This window comes from Cucurbita pepo, chromosome LG04 (assembly GCF_002806865.2).
Source record: "Cucurbita pepo subsp. pepo cultivar mu-cu-16 chromosome LG04, ASM280686v2, whole genome shotgun sequence".
Lineage (NCBI taxonomy): Eukaryota > Viridiplantae > Streptophyta > Magnoliopsida > Cucurbitales > Cucurbitaceae > Cucurbita > Cucurbita pepo.
Window position 1 is genome coordinate 11575588 of NC_036641.1, and position 19120 is coordinate 11594707.

The 19120-nt window shown below is 39.0% G+C and overlaps 3 protein-coding genes across 6 annotated transcripts; 2 read left to right on the top strand and 1 right to left on the bottom strand.

Moving 5' to 3' along the window:
- Window positions 1-1540: 1540 nt before the first annotated feature.
- On the bottom strand, window positions 1541-3541 carry LOC111793466 (pentatricopeptide repeat-containing protein PNM1, mitochondrial-like). The gene is made up of 2 exons (XM_023675365.1): window positions 1852-3541; window positions 1541-1731 (listed from the first exon to the last, which is right to left on the bottom strand). The coding sequence occupies exon 1, from the start codon at window positions 3452-3454 to the stop codon at window positions 1865-1867; it is 1590 nt and encodes a 529-aa protein (XP_023531133.1). The 5' UTR covers window positions 3455-3541; the 3' UTR covers window positions 1541-1731; window positions 1852-1864.
- Window positions 3542-4671: 1130 nt separating this feature from the next.
- On the top strand, window positions 4672-9756 carry LOC111793464 (RING finger protein B). 3 transcript variants are annotated; one of them, XM_023675360.1, is made up of 12 exons: window positions 4672-4870; window positions 5064-5362; window positions 5576-5725; window positions 5848-6015; window positions 6515-6667; window positions 6748-6900; window positions 7063-7227; window positions 7314-7484; window positions 7841-8027; window positions 8128-8344; window positions 8807-8996; window positions 9185-9756. In XM_023675360.1, the coding sequence occupies exons 2-12, from the start codon at window positions 5176-5178 to the stop codon at window positions 9250-9252; spliced, it is 1809 nt and encodes a 602-aa protein (XP_023531128.1). In that variant the 5' UTR covers window positions 4672-4870; window positions 5064-5175; the 3' UTR covers window positions 9253-9756. The 3 variants fall into 3 exon arrangements, with proteins under 3 accessions (XP_023531128.1, XP_023531129.1, XP_023531130.1); XM_023675361.1 differs by having other exon boundaries at window positions 4672-5362; window positions 5584-5725; XM_023675362.1 differs by lacking the exon at window positions 4672-4870 and having other exon boundaries at window positions 5283-5362; window positions 5537-5725.
- A 491-nt stretch (window positions 9757-10247) lies between these two features.
- Window positions 10248-18708, top strand: LOC111793568. 2 transcript variants are annotated; one of them, XM_023675509.1, is made up of 6 exons: window positions 10248-10559; window positions 11109-12585; window positions 13195-13356; window positions 14421-15291; window positions 15460-17992; window positions 18191-18708. In XM_023675509.1, exons 2-6 carry the CDS (start codon window positions 11217-11219, stop codon window positions 18218-18220), a joined length of 4965 nt encoding a protein of 1654 aa, XP_023531277.1. In that variant the 5' UTR covers window positions 10248-10559; window positions 11109-11216; the 3' UTR covers window positions 18221-18708. The 2 variants fall into 2 exon arrangements, with proteins under 2 accessions (XP_023531277.1, XP_023531278.1); XM_023675510.1 differs by lacking the exon at window positions 10248-10559 and adding an exon at window positions 10566-10824.
- The last annotated feature ends 412 nt before the right edge of the window (window positions 18709-19120 follow it).

The window sequence follows — 19120 nt, forward strand, 5'->3', positions numbered from 1 at the left end:
TAATTGATTATAAAATTAAATATAATTGAGATTTGGCCTGATGTGGGTTTCCTTTATAACCTTTTTATTTATATATATATTTCGTGGTTTATTTAATTAGTGGAGACTATGATTTGCCGACACTCTTGTGGGCAATGTTTGAGAAATATGCTAGTTAACCAATTTTATTTTATTTTATTATATATATATATATATATATATATATATATATATATATATATATATATATTTTGTGAAATATGTATAGCCTTATACCATACATCCTCATGGCTCGTGACTGCACATTACATCATAGCAGCACAAAAAGAAATGAAGGTAGAAACCCGATTGGGTGTTCCTGCACACCTAACATCCTGCAAGAAAATGCCTATGACTCGGAAACAAAGTAAGAGACTGAGCAACACAAAAGCTATTATAATACGCCTGACAAACTCTTTCATTTGAACTTTCAAGTCTCAAGTTAAGGTGTTAGCGCTTTAGAAAGATTGCAAGGCGTTGAGTGTTAACTAAGAATCTCAAAAGGGCTTTTGAAACTTACTCTACTACTGGGGTGTTAGGCTGGCAGGGTGCCCCGATTCGAAAGCTTGAAGGATAGGCCAACAATATACAAATTCATTTTCCAAATATGTTTCACGGAATAATTCTAGAAAAACTAAATCCAAAAGTATTTAGAATGTTTTGTTCTACTTTCCACGACTATGCCTACGCCTACCATTAAGGGAATGGGATTGACTCAAATGGCTAAAACAAAACAGATGGCATTGAAGCTTTGCAGTATAATCTATAGGCTAAAACAAACCAATTGGTTGGCCTATAAGTCAAAGTTGGCAACCTTCTGCGTCCAATAGCTTCCTCGAGGAGAAGCATTCTTAATAAAACGAGCTTAAATGCACAGTAAATCGCATCCCATTGAAGCAATTATCATCGAGAAATGAAGACATTCAAACAAGGTATGATATGCAGGGAATTTGATCTGAATGCCTCACTGCAGACAGTACACATTAGTCTTTCCATGGTTAAATATGTAAAACAGCAATAGTCTGAGGGGTGGTGGACACAAGGCCAAGCTTGTTCAACAAAAACATTATGAACCCATTTGCAGAGGGAAACGAAAACTGTGAGGCTGACGGGAATATGTAACGTCCAAAACGGACAATATCAGCTAGCAGTAGACTTAGACGGTTACAGATGGTATCAAAGCCAGACACCGGGCGGTGTACCAATGAGGACGCTGGCCCCCCAAGAGAGGTGTATTGATAGATCCACCTCGATTGGAGAAGGGAACCAAATCAGTTGGAAAGGGGAACAAAACATTTCTAATAAGGGTGTGGAAACCTCTCACTAGTATACACGTTTTAAAAGCGTGAAGATGACAGTGACACAGAACGGGCCAAATCAAATAATATCTACTAGCAGTAGCCTTGGACTATTGGACTATTACACCCTTGGCAAGAGAAAATTTATAAATGAAGAACCAACTACATTTCAAAAAGAACATGTTTATCAGTTTCAGTTTATGAAATATGAACAAGCAGTGCCCTTCATTTCACATTCCGTAGATAGATACTATGAACAGAATAAGGGAAAATTAAAAACAATGCAGTCTTCTTAAGTTAAAATTTCCTAAACAAACCTGGAACTTCGATCCACCAATGTCCAATATAATGGCATGGCATGTCAGAGCTGCATTGCCCCGCATTGTTTCAGCTCAGGCCAGAACACCAAACAGGGCTAAGACAAAGAAAAAACCTCTTATTTCTCTGCAGATCATATAATGAAGGGTTGGAGGGGCGGAGGCAAAAGAAAACAGAGGACATTATGAAAAAGAATTTATCAAGTTTCAGAACAAACATTATTATCATAATCAAAATGCTCTACGCATTGTTTTTTTTGGCTTCTTGACAAAACTCAATCGAATTTGCTTCAGTCGTCTCCTCTTCCTTGCCATTTTCTCTGGCAACGTCTCCCTCTTCTTCTCAACCTTCTTTACCTTTGGCTTCTTTGCATACCTTGGCTCAACCTGATAAGCTTTTGGAGTGACTGGAACTCCCCGTTTCTGAGCTTCATTAAAGAGTGAATTTGCTCTGTCCAGACGATTATGGGCACAGAGTTTTCCCATCAATAGATCATATGTCTTAATGCCAGGCTCACACCCATCCTTCTTCATCTTCGCAAAAACAATCAGGGCATGATCAATCCTCTCGATCCCACACAAAATCTTCAGAAACTCATAATAAGCCTTCTTATCAAGTGCATCAGCATATCCCGCAGACCTCATCCTGTCAATCATTTCATCCCCTTCTCCCGTCCTGGCCGCTTGATACAAACTTTTGATCAAAATAAGGAACGTTTCAGCGTTAGGATGACATCCCCACTCCCCCATTCGATGAAACAAATTTAGTGCATCCGTAGTTTTCCTAATCTTGCACAGGTTATTAATCAGTACATTGAAAGTTTCCACGTTTCTTGGAACCCCACGACAATCCATTTCCACCAGAATTTCCTCAGCTTCAGATTGAAGCTTAAATGGATCTTTTTTCCTACAAAGCTTGCAAACACAGTCAAGCAGAGCATTGTAGGCCGTTGTCCCTAACTCAAACCCTCCCCTATACATCTCACCTGCCAGCCTTTTCGCTTCATCGAATTTCTCATCGACGCACCATCCTCTGATCAGAGCATCGCAAATTGCTTCGTCTGGGAAAAATTCGTGCGCTAAGTCTTTGACCATCTTCTCAGCATGGCTCGCGTAGCCGTTTTCACAAAGCTTCTCCACCACAATCCTAATCGACTCTTTATCCCTCTTAAATCCATAATTCTTCTCCATTGTCTCGAAAAATGATAACAACTTTGTGGGTCGTCCAGCACGAGCGAACCGATCAATAGTCGACCGCAGGGTTTTAGCCCCACTGATCCCTGAACCCTTCGCAAGAACTTCGTGAATCGAATTGAAATCCTTTCTACGACCAAAATAATCAACGAAATACGATATAGTCTCATCCGTGTGATGAAAATCAGGATTCGATATTAACCACTCGTTAAACCCTAGCACAGTTCGGCCAGCTTCCGAGGAGAGATTGAGCGTATTGAGAACTAACTCCGGATTTGGTTTAACATGCGAAAAGCTAAGCTGAAGGCGCTTCGTAATGGGAAGAGGATCCAAATCGGGGTCTTTAAGAAGCTCGGCCGCAAGCGACTGCGATGATTGATCCACATCATTCTCACCGGACTCGGAAAAGAACGAATGAGAAAGTGAGAGTTGGGATAGATAAGAACACCCCAATGCCGGTCCTTGACGACGGAAATGGTGGAAAACAGAGGTCAAATCTCGACGTAAAACAACGCTCTTCGAAGCTTCATTCAAAGAACTTGAGGACGAAGAGGCAGATAAATACGAAGATGAAGAAAGAGACCGAATAAAAAACCTTCTGAGATGCAGATACGGTAATGGCGGCATCGTGAAGGACGATGAACTCTGAGAAGAGAAGAAAGATGGAACTCGCCTTAGGAAGAAGCTCGTTGGTGGGGGCTGGAGCAAGACGAAAACCTAAGGGACTGCCAAATGCTCAGTCATTGGGCTGGGCCGATGATTCCGAATGATAACAACTATTTGGGCTTTTATAAACATGGGCTTGCAGGATGGGCCCATTACAATTAATATATCCGGATGGTGTGAAAATACCATTTTGTCCTTAAATGAAAAATATTATTACGAAAATTAGTATTTAACATATATTCTTTTAATTTGTCATTCGAAAATATTAATATTTCACATGCTCATCACAAAAATCTCAAAATTTAATAATTATTTTAATGGCGCAACTTATCTATAATGTATATAAGTTTAATTATAGATCTATAATAGAGTGACTGAATCATAAATTAACAATCAATAATGAATTAAATTTGTACTATTGGATTATATAATTTGTAAAGTCAACGAGGTTCCCTAGCTCATGGTAACATCACTAAACGATAATGAATGATATATATTAGATACAATTTTTTTTTTAATTTCATTATATTAAAAAAAAAAACTATAATTAGTTTTTTAATAAGATAATAATTAAAAAAAAAATACTTGTTTGGGAAACAATTTCAAACCCCCTACTAAATTTAGTAGGCCAAATATCATTTTTCTTCTTAAAAAAAAAATAATAATAAATAAATAAATATATATATATAAAGAATTATGCTGACAAAGAAAGAAAAAAACGACAAATAAAAAAAAGCATTCAAACTATAACTTAAATGAAAATAAACGAATATAACGATATAAAAGCAGTCACATTTTTAATTTAAAAAATTAAACCATTTAAATATTGGATTAAAATGCTATATATATATATATATATATTGCTTCAATAAATCTCTATTTTTTAATTAAAAATTAGTCAAATAATCATAAATTATAATCGAGCCAAAATAATAATAATAATAATAATAATAAACCAACAAAGAAAAAAAAATCAAAGTAGTTATAGATTAGATAGGATTATTACTTCAATTAGGAGTTTTCAGTTGGATAAATTTGAGTGATTAAATAATAAATTATAATTCATTTGTTGACTCTATCGTATTATGCATTTGGGATAAAAATGGATCCGTTCTCTGGGAACCTATATATATTATATATATATATCAAAAGCGTCAAAATTTGAAGTTATTATTAACCCAGCGGAGGGAGGGAGATTGGTGGCCTTGTTTTAATCGCCCCAAAGAGCAAAGGTTTATATATATACATGAATGAGGTATAAGCGGGTCCTCCTCCTTCATCAAAATTGTCAAAATTTTTGAAGTTATTTTTGGAGCAGTGGAGATCCAAGGCCTTATTTTAATGGCCCCAAAGAGCGAAGGTTCAAAAAAATTTCAGGTTTCTGTTCTTCTATGATAATTTCGCATCATTTTCATAGTTTTAACCAGAAGAAACTCAATAATTTCTTCAATATTCTCTCTTACATAACCACATTTTCTTCTATTCTATTACACATACATCGCCAAATATTTGCGTGTATGGAGGAGCTTCATAGCCTCACACCTGAAAATCCCACTTAATCATATCCCAGATGAAGGCCTTTATAATCCCCCTTCTTTCGTTTTTCCCGGCAAAGGGGATTTTCCCTCGCGTTTCCCTTGCTTAGCCCACTACTTGGTTTCTTCGTGGGGAAGGGTCTAGCCATGAGGTGGGAACGGGTCCAGCCACTCTCCAGACAGGGCCAAGATGGAGCTCTGGGAGAGATGTCTGGTCCCGGTAAGCGGTGGGGGCTTAGTTGTAACGCCATTAACGATGGAAGGTATCTCTATGTTTTTGGGGGCTATGGCAAAGACAACTGCCAGACTAACCATGTGCACGTCTTTGACACTGGTACGACCTTTTCTTCTACTTTTCTCTTCTTTTTTGTCGATCTTATATGGGGATTCATGTCTGTAATGGGTTTTGGAATAAAGATCTGAAGGAAATTACATGTTCTTCATTTTGTTCTATCCCTTTTGATCAATTCATTGATTATGCGTTTGATTGTGTTCATTGTATTGGAAGTGATGGGGTAAGTGGGTAACTTAGATTGCTGGTTTGCAGCAAAACAGACATGGAGTCAGCCTGTGATAAAAGGAAGCCCACCCACTCCAAGGGACAGTCATACCTGTACCACAATTGGTGACCATCTTTTTGTGTTTGGGGGTACTGATGGGATGAGCCCTCTTAAGGATTTGCATATACTGGACACTTGTAAGTTAACTTTCTTCGTTTTATCTCTGAGAATCAAAGGATCTATTGTAGTTTTGAAATGCTTAATGTTGGAATGCAGCTATAAATGGTACTAAATGATTTGCATTATGCTTTGCTTCTAGCTTTGCATACATGGATTTGTCCAAGTTTAAGAGGCGAGGGGCCAGAGGCTCGAGAGGGTCATAGCTCAACGCTCGTTGGCAAACGATTGTTCGTGTTTGGTGGTTGTGGAAAATCTATCAGCAATAATGATGAGGTGTACTACAATGATCTCTACATATTGAATACAGGTAATACCTTTGTCTTATATAGTGATTCTGCAAATACCAATTTGTTTGGCTGGCTGGTAAAACGTGTTTGATTGGTTACCAATATTGATTTTCTCGTATAGCTTGGGGGAAACCTAAAGAGGACAATATCTGCTACCGATGGGCTTGGGCTGTTACGATTGGTGTTAGAGCCAGCCAGCGAGGACGCTGGGTCTCCAAGTGGGTGGATTGTGAGATCCCACATTGGTTGGAGAGAGGAACGAAGCATTCCTTATAAGGGTATGGAAGCCTTTTCCTAACAGACCGAGGGGAAGCCAAGAGAGAAAGCCCAAAGAGGACAATATCTTCTAGCGGTGGGCTTGAGCCGTTACATCTTCTTTTTGCCTCAACCAAAATGATATATTATGAAGTGCTTAAGCTTTTCTTTATGCACATTCGCTGCTGTGCTATGATCTTAATTGCGTTGGCGTGGTCTGGATCACTTTACTAGTGTCTGTTAACGTTTTTTCTATGTTTTTAGAGACATTTGTTTGGAAACGAGCTACAACATCTGGGACTCCGCCATCTCCACGCGATAGCCATACTTGCTCATCCTGGAATAATAAAGTTATAGTGATCGGTGGCGAAGATGCGCACGACTATTATTTGTCAGACGTTCACATCCTTGACACAGGTCACCTTGATGTTCAGGAAATATATTCTGTATCTCATATATACAAACCTCCTGACTATCCTTTTGGTATTTGATTATAGATACTCTAGTGTGGACAGAGTTGAACACTTCAGGACAATTATTAACGCCTCGTGCTGGTCATACAACCATCACTTTTGGAAAGAGATTGTTTGTTTTTGGGGGATTTACCGACGCCCAAAACCTATACAACGACCTTTATATGCTCGATATTGGTATGTCGTTAACTCCTCAATTGCTCCCCGAAAAGGAAAATGAGCTAATCTGTAATGCTATAATGTTGATCTTGATGATCATTTGGTTAAAATTTAGGTGTTGGTTTCTTTAAGCCTCTAATTTGTACTTTCATTTTGATTTACCATCAATACTCGATATAGAAACCGGTGTATGGACGAAGATCACAACTACGGGTGATGGACCTTGTGCTAGATTTTCAGTGGCTGGAGAGTGTTTAGATCCTTACAAAGTTGGCGTGCTTGCTCTTTTAGGCGGTTGCAATAAGAGTCTCGAGGCTCTCGATGATATGTATTACTTGTTCACAGGTTTATACTCGTTATTTTCTTACTCGTTCACAGGCTCTCGATGATTCACGGGTCGTAAATAGTCTCTCTGTAATTTTGTTTTTCAGGACTTGCAAGGGAAAGTGAGAGGAAACCAGAGAAGTTGTCTTTGAGAAAGCAATTGAAGTTGAAATGTCAAGAACAGAATCCAAATGCTATTCATGGAAGAGCTGTGGTTCAAAATGGAATTAGTACTGATTTGTTCCCACCCATCCCTGTGCAAGCCTATGAGGTTCCATGTAAGTACCTTCTTAATATCCCATGTAAGTACCTATGAGGTAGCCATGATTGCTCGTGGCTCGTATAATTTCGGCCTGGCATAGCGAATAGATTGCGTAAATAGAACTTTTTAAGGTGATTACAGTGTTAATATTACCCCACAAACAAGAGAGGATGCTGATAGAACCAAAGAAAACACTTGCAAAGAAAGAAACCCTTGAAGTCGAACATGAACGAGAGCCCTTGATCCCTGAAGACGAGATTAAAATCGTCCAAAACACAAAAATAAACTTTAATAGATAGTTATTAGTTATGGATTTGATGGGGGTATGATTCTGATTAAACTCTGGTGGCATGTTGTTGTCCTACAATGCAGACAAACATGATGTTCCTTTGAATCAATCTCAGCATCTTCAAGGAAAGAAAAGTTTTCGAGCCAAAGTTACGGAAACCATACCGAATGGATACATAATTGAAACCGTCATCGACGGGAGACCTCTGCGTGGAATATTGTTTTCCAACAGACCAATCCCTACTAACTTTGCTCATCATAGCACTAATAGGTCAGAATGATGGCTAAAACAGTTCGTTTTTATTCACGTTCGCTTGTCGATCTCTTCCTTCTGGGAATATTATGGTTTAAACTCGAAATTCTGAAATCAGGAAGAGGACTTTTGGAGATATTGGCACGGTATCGAATGGCGATCACAGCATCAAGTCAAAGACTTCTCGATCGACCGAGGAAGATGAAGTAGATAATGGACACGAGGAGGGTAGTAATGTAAAGGCATCTAATGTGCACGAACCCGAGATGGCTGTCACTTCGACTATGCTCGTAACAGAGCCAGCATCATCAGCTGCTTCACTACCATCTACTAAGGTGACTCCATCCTTTCTCGTTTCCTTTTCCTTTTCTTTTGTTCATTGATAAGCTAATCGTTCCCTGTTCTAAGAGAGGGAAATTTGCACGCGTTTCCATTTCGTTAATCGTACCCTGTTCTAAAAAAGGGAAATGAGCGATCGTAAACGATTAAAAAACGAAGCCCCAGTTGGCAGAAATACGCACAAGACTACAAATACCAAAGTTACTAGAAAGAGTACACTGAGTGAGCATAGTCGACCTAGAGGTCAGATGTTCAAATCTATCTACTCCATGCGTTGTTGAACTCACGAGTAGAAACAAAAAATTTTAAGGCGGGCCTCCACCCCTTCAAAAAATCTATGATTCCGCTCAAACCATAGCCTCCCTAGAGTAGCTACTACGGTCTAGAATGACTTTCTAAGTGTTTAAAAAGGGTTAATTCAGCATCATTGTTTAAAATCTTTTCTTTTCTATTTGCAGGTGAGTTTGAGTCCACAATTTCCTCCTTTGAGTCTAAATAGTATTCCAATGCACGTTGCAATGGATATCGATGTTCAAATTTCTCGAGACACGAAAAGAAACGAAGCCCTGGATTCCATGGCAGACATTCAGAAACAAAGTATTCCAGCACCAGCTTCAGACAAAACTATTTCCTTTTTTCCCGACCAAGGTATAAACAGTTCTATGATGTCGTGGTCTTTATGCTGCCTTGTCTTTCTAAAACTACGAGCAGAAAATAGAAGTCGTCGTGAATCCCGCCCCCTCGCCAGGCCTCGGAATGTATAGTTTGCTTATGTTCTGTTGTGTCTAGAAATCGTTGGAATGTACTGACTGTCATTTTGTGTTTTTTTTAATCAGATGAACGAAGACCAGCTGCTGCTTTCGGGGAGACGATTGAAGTTTCAAAATGGTCGTGGAAACGATGAACGAGCGACGAAATACACTTGTGACGATAACCATTATGCACAAAACCCCTGTAGCCATGTACATTCATAGGAGCGCACAGATGCACACTAGGAAACTGCTGTGATCTTACCATCTTCTAACACATCTACATCTCATCTACATCTCATACCATGTCGAATCCTTTCATTGATTTTGTGCTGATTCGAGTCGTGCACATAACACTAGTCTGTCCATTTGAATCAGCCACTCGCTCGGTCCTTCGTCGCAGCCTCTTACAGACTGTCATTCTCGTTCGAGGAGGAAACAACCGTCGTTTAGCTAGCTTTGCTCACTTTCAGCACATTCTGGTTGCATCCTCTTGTGTACATGGAAAGATTAGTCCTATGGAGAAGTAGATAGGTATTATGTAATGCCATCAAGAATTTAGCCCTGTAGGGGGTGTGTACGTAGGTGTATGTACGGTTCGATTTTTTTAGTAGAGTTGACAGATCGAACCATTGGATTGGTTCGGTTCGATTTTTTTATGTCTCGAGTTTCGATATCATGCCTCATTCTCATGTTTAATTATATTTCTCGCGAATTTATAATTTAAATAGCAAAAATTTCACTTTTTATACTTATAAATTTGAGAAACAAAATTACTATTTGAAATAACTTTTAAAAAATTAGTTTTTATTTTTTTAAATTATTTAAAAACTTGACAATTTATTTCTTTTAGAAAAAAAAATATATTTTCAAAATATTTAATTTTCAATTATTTTAGAAACTTTGAAAATCTACACTAATATCATAAGTATAAAGCATAATTTTTTTTTTATCAACAAACTAATTAGAAACTCGATATTATTAAATAATTAAATAATAAAAATGATATTTAATTTTGAAAAGTATATAATCTAATTTGTTAAATAGGAATTTTTTATCAAAAATAATAAAAAATAATAAAAATAAGAGACAAAAAAATATCCGTTACATTCATGTGATTCTTTGTTTATTGATAATTGAAGTTTAGATGTTTAGGTTGGCTTGGTTGGCGAGCGAGGGAGTCGACTGCTTCTTTATTCTTACGCTTCCAATTGGGAGGGAACGTGGAATAGAATCTCTTCTGTTACTCTGTGAAAGAATCAGATAGAGAAGGAGCCTCAGCCTAGGGTTGGCGCCACCACTCTCCCACGCTCTTCTACTCTGTTTTTGTCCAAAACCCTAATACTCTATCGAGTTTCAAGGCCACAATCTTGGGTTTTTTTTTTTTTTTTTTTCCTTGTGTTAATCTCAGGACTTAGCGATTACGTGATCGCAGCCTCGAATTTGAATCTCAATTGATGCGGTTAGTGGTTCAGAACTTGTTTATTGCCAATGAGTTGTGTTGCTTTTCCTCAAGGCTTCGTTTGATTCGTTTTCGCACGCTGTGTGTCGTTTTGCGAGATGGAAGTGAAGGGAAGTTGGTAGTTTAGCTCTGTAATTCTTAGTGTATACTGGTTGATGGGTTTGTGAGAATTGGCGCGTTCTTCTGTTTTTGATGATATTCATGGAAAGGGGAGCTTTGTGGGAGATGCATTCTAGCTTTTACATAGTTCTGTTTCCAGTTCGAGGTAACGTGTTCCGTCGATTGTGGTTATTAGGCTAGAGAATTGACCCGGAACATGACATTTTTGTTTAGTTATGGTGATTTTACCTAGCCCAGTTAATGATTAGTTGTCGTTATAATAGATGATAAAATCGGGGAGCTTAAGCGTAGAATAGAGATAGTTCCATGATGCATGGGATTAAAATTGGGTTTGGACGAGTTTACTGTTTGTATGCATTTTTTTGCAGGTATCAACTGATGTACTTTCTTAATGGTTGTTGATCTTTCATTTTCTCTCTTGCCTGACAGGATGCTTTATCGGTGGCTTGAGTTAAAGAATGTGCATGTGCCATTGTTGCTCTTGTGATAAAATTTACCATTGTAGAACAGTCAAATTCTAGTTTTATAGGATTTGAGATGTATGGTCAACCAAATTATGGTTCTCAGTTCGGGCAGGGTCCTCAGAAACCATGGCCACCTACATACCAACAGCGTGCAGTAGCACCTCCTCCGCCTCCTCCTCCTACCTCATATATTCAACCAGGCCCTCCAATCCCATCACGTCCTATAACTCAACAACCACCTGCCCCTCAGCTCCAGGCAGGGCAACCTCTTCATTTGTCTCAGTCTGGTTCCCATGGCCCACCCCCACCCCCTCCCCCACCTCCCCTTTGTCAGCGCCCATCCATTCAAGTTCTATCTGGTGGGATCACAAATATCCATCAAACATATTTTCACACGTTTCCACCAGTCCATGGAAGCACACAAGTTTCTCAATTTAACTCAAATGCTCAGCAGAATGTACAACTTTCACACTCTGGAGTTCAGAACACGCATCACGTTCTACCTCCACCACCGCGGCTACCACCGCCGCCACCACGCCCTCTTCATGCTCCTAGTCCGGATTTATTACGGCCTCCGCAGTTTTCTACTATAGTACCTCTTCATCCTCGTTCCCAAGGACAAACATTGTATGGAGCTCGAATTAATCCACCGTTGCAACAAGGTGGTTTGCAGATCTTTCCCTCTATCCCACAACATCCCACAACATCCAATTTTCCTACTCCCCCTTCTTTTGGAGGACTCATGCAATCAAATCTTGGAGAATCTCATTTGCTTCCAGTGGCTCCTCCACCACCACCATCCTCTCCACCACCTATTCCACCTTCTCCCCCTCCTCCCACCTCGCCTTCTTCTTCAATTCCAAACTCAGATTCCTCCAACTTGTTGTGCCAGATTGAATTTGATCCTAGTTCTACCATTCACTGTAGTAAAAGGTTAAAGGCATTTGAAAATGATCCAGTAGTCGCATCTCCCAGTCATTTAGGGAATAATAGACCCAAGCATGACAAACACAGAAATTTAGAGGGTGGTATTGGCCTCGTGATGGGTTCTAAAGTTGACAATGAGATATTGTCAGACAAAGATTATGTGCAGGTTCTTCCTCCATCTCCACCTAAGCCAAAAGATGATAGAATTGTCAGGAAAATAGAAGTATTATGTCAGCTCATTGCTAGTAATGATTCCAGTTTTGAAGACGCAACTCGTCACAAGGAATTTGGGAATCCAGAGTTTCAATTTTTATTTGGTGGTGAACCGGGAAGTGAATCTGCAATTGGCCATGAATATTTCCTGTGGATGAAGAAGAAATATAGCTTGGCTTGCAAAAATAAAGAAATGAAAGAAAAATTTCCATCGAGATCTTTAAGCATTGAACCACAATCTGAGTATTTGACAGTGTCAGCAGCATCCATTTCACCTGCAAACTCTGACATGGAGATGGGAGGTTAGTCTTAGTGTTGACAATTCTCTCTCTATGCAGTAACGTTTTACATTGGTGCTGAGTTTATTAATCAGTTTTCTGGGTTATTTTTTCCCCCTTTAACATACACCAGCAGGACCTATGACCATAAGAGCTTATTAATTTAGAGACAACCAGGGTGAAATATATGATGCCAAAGCAGTTATCTGTGGATCACGGGGATTTTATAAAACTTACTATTACATTCATCATATGAAAATATTATCATAAGACCATATGAGCTTTTGTTTCTTGAAGTATACAGCTCAGATGCATATTTCTATTACCTTTGTAAATACAAGTCTTATCCTCATATGTTTCTTTATACCTGATATATACTACTGTTTTAAGAGTTTTCAGTTTTCTGTGAAGAAATATCTCCAATTTAAGTTGATGGCTTTGTTTTTTTATTGAATTTTGAGCCAAAACTTTGTCCAGTTGGTAGATGAAAAGAACTTTGAGGGAAATAATTATGACGGTGTTTACTTGTACCTAGAGCTTTGTTAATGCTTAACGTGAGTACCTTTTAGCGACGGGAATACTGATTTTTTGCGCCTTTTTTTTTGTGGGTGATTTCTTACTGGTGGCTTCAAGATGACATCACCCCAGCTGCTAGAGGAGAGGAAACTGGTCGCTTAGTTCAAATTCAAAGCTACAAGAGAAAATCAAGAAAAGAGGAGCATGATGTAAAGGATCAGTTACAAGGACCTGAAGATTTACAAAGATGTAGCCGAGAAAAGGAGAAAGAAGCTGAAGGTACGCCCTTCTATTTTTGTATTTCTTGTTGAATAGATTCATGCATAGTGCCACAATCACACTTTTTCGAGGCTCACAAAACAAGCCAACTCAATCTTAGATTACCAATGACACAAATGACCTATCTCACAGCTTGTAGTCCTGTTTTTGAAAAACGGTTTTAGAAAAGGAGGTTTGAGAAAGTTTTGGAAAGTGATTTTTAGAAATCATTTTGGGAAAGTAAACGATTTGCGCCAGCAAGCAATATGAGACAACAACAACACTAATAACATGTAACCCGGGTAGAAAGATTTGACAACTAGCGCATCCCTATAGTACATTACGAGGCAAATTACCTTAAGCATGGGTATACATCAACAGTGAATGAAAGGAAAATAAAAAAAGTTTGAATGGGGTTGGGCTGTGGGCAACATACTCAGGACAAGCATGATTGTGGTACATAGTAGATTTTATTTTGTGATACCATGGTTATTACTGAAATGAATTCTTTTCGTATTTAAGGAATTTGAAAGAAAACATCTTTTGATGACTTAAATGATCACTTAATAATGAAACGAGAATTATGTTTTTTTTTGCTGCATCATCTTTTACAAAAACGCATGCAAGACAGACAATCTTTTCTTCATCTGTTAGGGTTCCACTGTGGGTGATAGATAAGAGGTTATGACATCTTTAAGCAGGGCGGTCTATTTAATTAAAAAGTTGCGTTTACTTGCCGTTGAAAATTTTAAACAGTGTAAAGCTGTGATTTGGATATCAAGCATAGTATTTTTTGCAGTGTTTGCTATAGTATTTGAACCAGAGAGTTAAATTAATTTGCAGGAATTTTGTAGTTTGTCAGATATGGTCACGTAAATAAACCCAATGACTCTGATTTGCTATCCTGGTCCTTCAAAGTTCCATTGATTTCAGAATACGCAAAAGTTTTCCTTCAAGGTTTTTGATTTATGGATTCTTTATGAAGTTCGTTTCTTTTATGGTATTTACTCATGTAGAGATGGCATTACTGCCTTTTCATCTTCATTTTTGTATGTTTGAATAAGTATCTGTCTCTCCTTTTGAAGATGGAGGGCCGAAACTTCTGCTTGGCCATGAAAAATCTGTCAGCGTTGCAGCTTGTCAAGTTCACATTCCTGTCAGAATTTCTGCTGGACTTTCTGAACCGCCTTTAGGAAACAATTTTGAGAGTTCTGTTACGTGCTCGCAAAATGACAAAAATCTATCTGGTGAAGTTGCAGCTTTTGAAGCCACTAATTCTAGTCAGTCTGCTGCACTTGTTGCAGGTGGCAGCCCGTTTAGACTTATACAGGACTATTCTTCGGATGAAAATTCAGAAAGCGATGAGGAATCACACCTGAAAGATGTCCGGTTTGTTCCTGTCTCACCTTCAACTCCAGTATCTTCCAAGACTTCAGACAAAGACACTGATCAACTGACTAACCTTGGATCAAAAGGTTCTTGCCAGGTTGAACTGAGTTATGCTCCAACTTGTGAATACTCCATGCCTGAATCTGGTGCTCATTTCCTCTCAGAACCACCAAAGTTGGTTTTTGATGCCAATGAGGCAAATGTCAGAAAGACAGGGAATGAACAGAGTTGCAACAACCAACGGAATCAAATTGGTACTAGCACCAGTCCTAAGTCTTTGGATGCATTGAATGGTCGAAGTGTTGATGTTGTCCAGGATACTGACAAGTTACGAAAGGAAAATGATGAGGAAAAGGTGAAGCTGGGATCATCTCCTGTAAAAATAGATGAATTTGGAAGATTAGTTAGAGAAGGTGGCAGTGATAGTGATTCAGATGATTCGCTCTATATAAGGAGACATAAGAATAGAAGAGCTAGAAGTAGTAGCGAAAGTCATTCTCCTGTCGATAGAAGGAGGGGACGAAGGAGTCCATGGAGAAGAAGGGAGAGGCGAAGCCGCTCTCGCAGGTAACAATTTTTTTTCATGTGTACATTGTTGCTTAAAATATAAGTTAATTTTCTCATTGTCGTTAAAGAATAATCTAGCCTACGCAATTATGTCAAATTAGACATGCACTTGACTCACTAGCTTTTCAGATTATCACTAATTGGAATTTTACTCTTTGATTGTTTCAGTTGGTCTCCTCGTAACCAAAGAGGCAGAGGCAGAAGCAGAAGCAGAAGCAGGTCTCCTGTCAGCAGACGTACAAATCAATTTAATAATGAGAATATGAGACGGGATAAGGGTATGATACGGAAATGCTTTGACTTTCAGCGCGGTAGGTGCTATAGAGGAGCATCTTGTCGCTATGTGCACCATGAACCCAGCAAGAACGATGGATCAAGACTTCAAAGGAGCAAACATCATGATGTTCACCCAACTTCAAAGAATATAGGAAGTAGAGAAGACACTATGAACACGTCTAGGGACATATCAGATCTTGGGCATATTAAAGTTGAGAATCAGGAGTGCATCCAGCATAATGTGTCCCCAAAGCATGATGCTCATGCTTGGAATACTGATAGTCCCACTCGCGATGTGAATAGATGTCAGAGTTCTAGAGATGGAACTAGCTTAGTTGAAGAAGATTTAATAAATTCAAAACCAGCAGGGGCTGTCCACATTCATGTTAACAATAATGGTCAAGAAACAGAGAAGTCTTATGAGCAATGTTCAGTTGTGGCCTCCTCACAATGCATGAGCAATGCTGATACTGAGAAATTCTCTGGTGATATTTCCACAAGCATGCTGACTTCTGCGGAGAATTCTGTGGCTCAGCAATCCAACATGCATGTTTCAGAGCTTCAAACTGCCAATAGCCACTCACGCCCGATGGATGGTTCTTTTGTCTCCAATTTATTACCTGATCAAGTAACTGTGGTTACCACCAATAAAGCGCCTGAGTGTGAACTTTTTCCGGATAAAACTTCATCCATCAGTGAACAGTTTGATGCCAGTTCTGCTAGTCAGCCACCTACGACCTCACAATTTTTATCGGAGTCTCCAGTACCGAAACAATTTTCTGCTACTGCTCCAGGTTGTGCTAATGACGATGCCCATTCTCTTAGAGCGCTGCCTCCTCCCCCTCCTCTGCTTCCTCACATGATTTCACATGTCACTAGTGCTGAGGTTCCAATTTCTGCCCCATATAGTTTTGTGTCACAAAATGCATCCTTTCCTTCTAAATCTTCGCTGCCAGGAGGTTTTCATCCTCATCAAGATTTTGTATCCATCCAACCATCTAATGACCACAGTACCCCTTTACTGCCACCGAGACGGTTGTATGATTCAGCATTGGCTCCTACAACGACCAAAGATGGTATGCCAATGCAATTTCATCAGAGTAATTTGTCTCAAGGAAGTGATCTAGGTTCTCAGTCTGTTATGAAATCCCAGCCATTGGAGTTGCATTCTCATTCAAAGATTGGTGAGTCCCCATTACAGGAGCCTTGTAGAGCTCCAATGCATATGGATGAAATTAGATCTATTACTCCAGTTGCAACCGATCGACCTAGTCTACCATTTGGATTCCCGAGCTTTTCGAACGAAGAAAACTTTGGGCGAACTTCTGTGGAGATGAATTCTTCAAGTTTTTTTCCTCGGCGAAACTTTAATGACCAATCTATGCCCTTTACAGATGCAAATAGAATGCAATTTTCTGATGACAATTTCCCTCCGAGTGAGTTTCGAAGTTCATTTTCACAGTTTCATCCTTATTCACGGTTTCAACAGCCATTTTATGCCTCACAACCTGCTCATGATGGTTTGTTACGTGACTCAAGTCAGATTGGTACTATGTCTCGACATTATCTCGATCCTTCAATCAGGAACCATCCATCTTTGCCCCCTGATTTTCGGGGTTTGGGAGTTACCACTTATCATAATCCTTATGCGTCTACTTTTGAGAAACCACTCAGCTCCACCTACAGTTCTAAGATTTTGAACTTTGGAAATGATGCACCTAGTGGTGATATACGCGATTCTACTTTCAATGCGAGCAATGCTCGAGTTGATGGGCAAGGTGCTAATTATGTTGGATCAAGACTGACAACTGCGTCACCGAACTCTACCAAACCTTTGGGGAAACTCTTGCCCAGCGCAGGTGGTGATCAGTATGATCCACTCTTTGACAGCATGGAGCCATCATCACCTATAATTAAGAAATCCGATCGTGGTCAAAAGCTGGAAAAAACAAGAGAATCTCATATGACGACAAGACTTGGTAGTTCCCATAAATTACTAGATGTGGAGGAGAACAACAAGCATAAGGAAGTTGTTGCTGTGGCTTCGACTACTTCGCTAGATAATGATGAATTTGGGGAGACAGCTGATGCAGAAGCTGGTGCTGTTGAGGATGACTTTGATGATGAAGCAAACTTATCAGGAGAGATTGAAATTGATCAGGTTAAGTCCTCAGAGAAGAGCAAGAACTCCAAAGGTTCTAGGTCCCTTAGGCTTTTCAGGATTGCTATTGCCGATTTTGTTAAGGAAATTCTAAAACCGTCATGGAGACAGGGCAACATGAGCAAAGAAGCTTTTAAGACAATCGTCAAAAAGACTGTTGACAAGGTATCTGGAGCTATGAAGAGTCACCAAATACCCAAGTCTCAAGCAAAGATAAATCGATACATTGATTCATCACAACAAAAACTTACCAAGCTTGTTATGGTGAGCTATGAATCATTAACTTGGCAATCAACCTTATGGCCTATTTGTGATTTGTGCCTACTGGAGAGGGTTTTGTTGCTTCGCTCGATATATCGTCATCTCTTTTCTAAAAAAATTATATTCCATTTGTTTATTTTTCGCTCTCATGTTATTTGTTCTATATTTCAAGCATTAATACTGTCCTTATGCGTTATGCAGGGTTATGTTGACAAGTACGTTAAGTCATAGAACAAGATGGAAACTCCATTTTCAATGTGGTGGACTAGGAGAGCAACGTTATTAAGGTTGTTCCTCCCCTTTTCACGTGGATATCAGGAATTATGCATTTGTCTCGAACATCTGCAGGGGATGGATAGGTGATATATCCAGCGTTCGTAAAATGTCGGTCAGAGTTAAATCATGGTCTTGTGGATACTGGAGAAATAATGAAGCTTAAGATATGTTGAGCATCGTGGCCGCTCCAAAATATCGTGTATGTATTTTGTTTTCCTGAAATATTTTGTATCCTTTTTACACTTTCTAGTTATATAATTGATGCAGTAATGTTTGAAAATGATCGTTTGTGGGATTTTTTTCCTTTCAAAATTGTAGTGTAAAGTTATTACAAAAACACTGCTGTTTGTATTAGCACCGAAACACATTTGCTTTATACTTTCTGCAGATTAACTCGAGTAGGATGCATATGTATGTTCAAAATTTTGGATTGGCTTGGCTAATGTCTATATATGCCCTTGTGCTGACTGCTTGAGAAATAGATTGTGGGCCTTGTTTTGGAATCCTTATGTTTTATCTGCTACATTTTGATCATGTAATGAAGGGAAAAGAGTTAGACAAGCCTCTGAATTTTTTAGTCTTCGACTTTGGCTGTCTATTTGTTGGAGAATCCTGAAGAGAAATGGAAACTTGGAGAGTTGTAGTATTTGTGGATGAGATTTGACTACTCTGTTGAAGTCTTTGAAGTCTTTTAAGGCACAGAGCCACGAGACACACAATAATCTTGTTTACAATTCGAGAATAAATAGGTTTAGGAGAAAGAATATGCTATATCTCGTGAAATCATGGAAGGGTAGCAGCTTTCCAACGAATTTTGATTAACTCATGCTGATTTAAAATATTGGAAGATTTCAG

Coding starts and splice junctions, on each gene's coding strand:
- LOC111793466 (XM_023675365.1), bottom strand. CDS start 3,454: ATGCCGCCATTACCGTATCTGCATCTCAGAAGGTTTTTTATTCGGTCT.
- LOC111793464 (XM_023675360.1), top strand. CDS start 5,176: ATGAGGTGGGAACGGGTCCAGCCACTCTCCAGACAGGGCCAAGATGGA. Junction 6,668..6,747: donor CGTTCACATCCTTGACACAG/GTCACCTTGATG, acceptor ATTTGATTATAG/ATACTCTAGTGTGGACAGAG. Junction 8,345..8,806: donor CTTCACTACCATCTACTAAG/GTGACTCCATCC, acceptor TTCTATTTGCAG/GTGAGTTTGAGTCCACAATT.
- LOC111793568 (XM_023675509.1), top strand. CDS start 11,217: ATGTATGGTCAACCAAATTATGGTTCTCAGTTCGGGCAGGGTCCTCAG. Junction 13,357..14,420: donor AAAGGAGAAAGAAGCTGAAG/GTACGCCCTTCT, acceptor CTCCTTTTGAAG/ATGGAGGGCCGAAACTTCTG. Junction 15,292..15,459: donor AGGCGAAGCCGCTCTCGCAG/GTAACAATTTTT, acceptor TGATTGTTTCAG/TTGGTCTCCTCGTAACCAAA.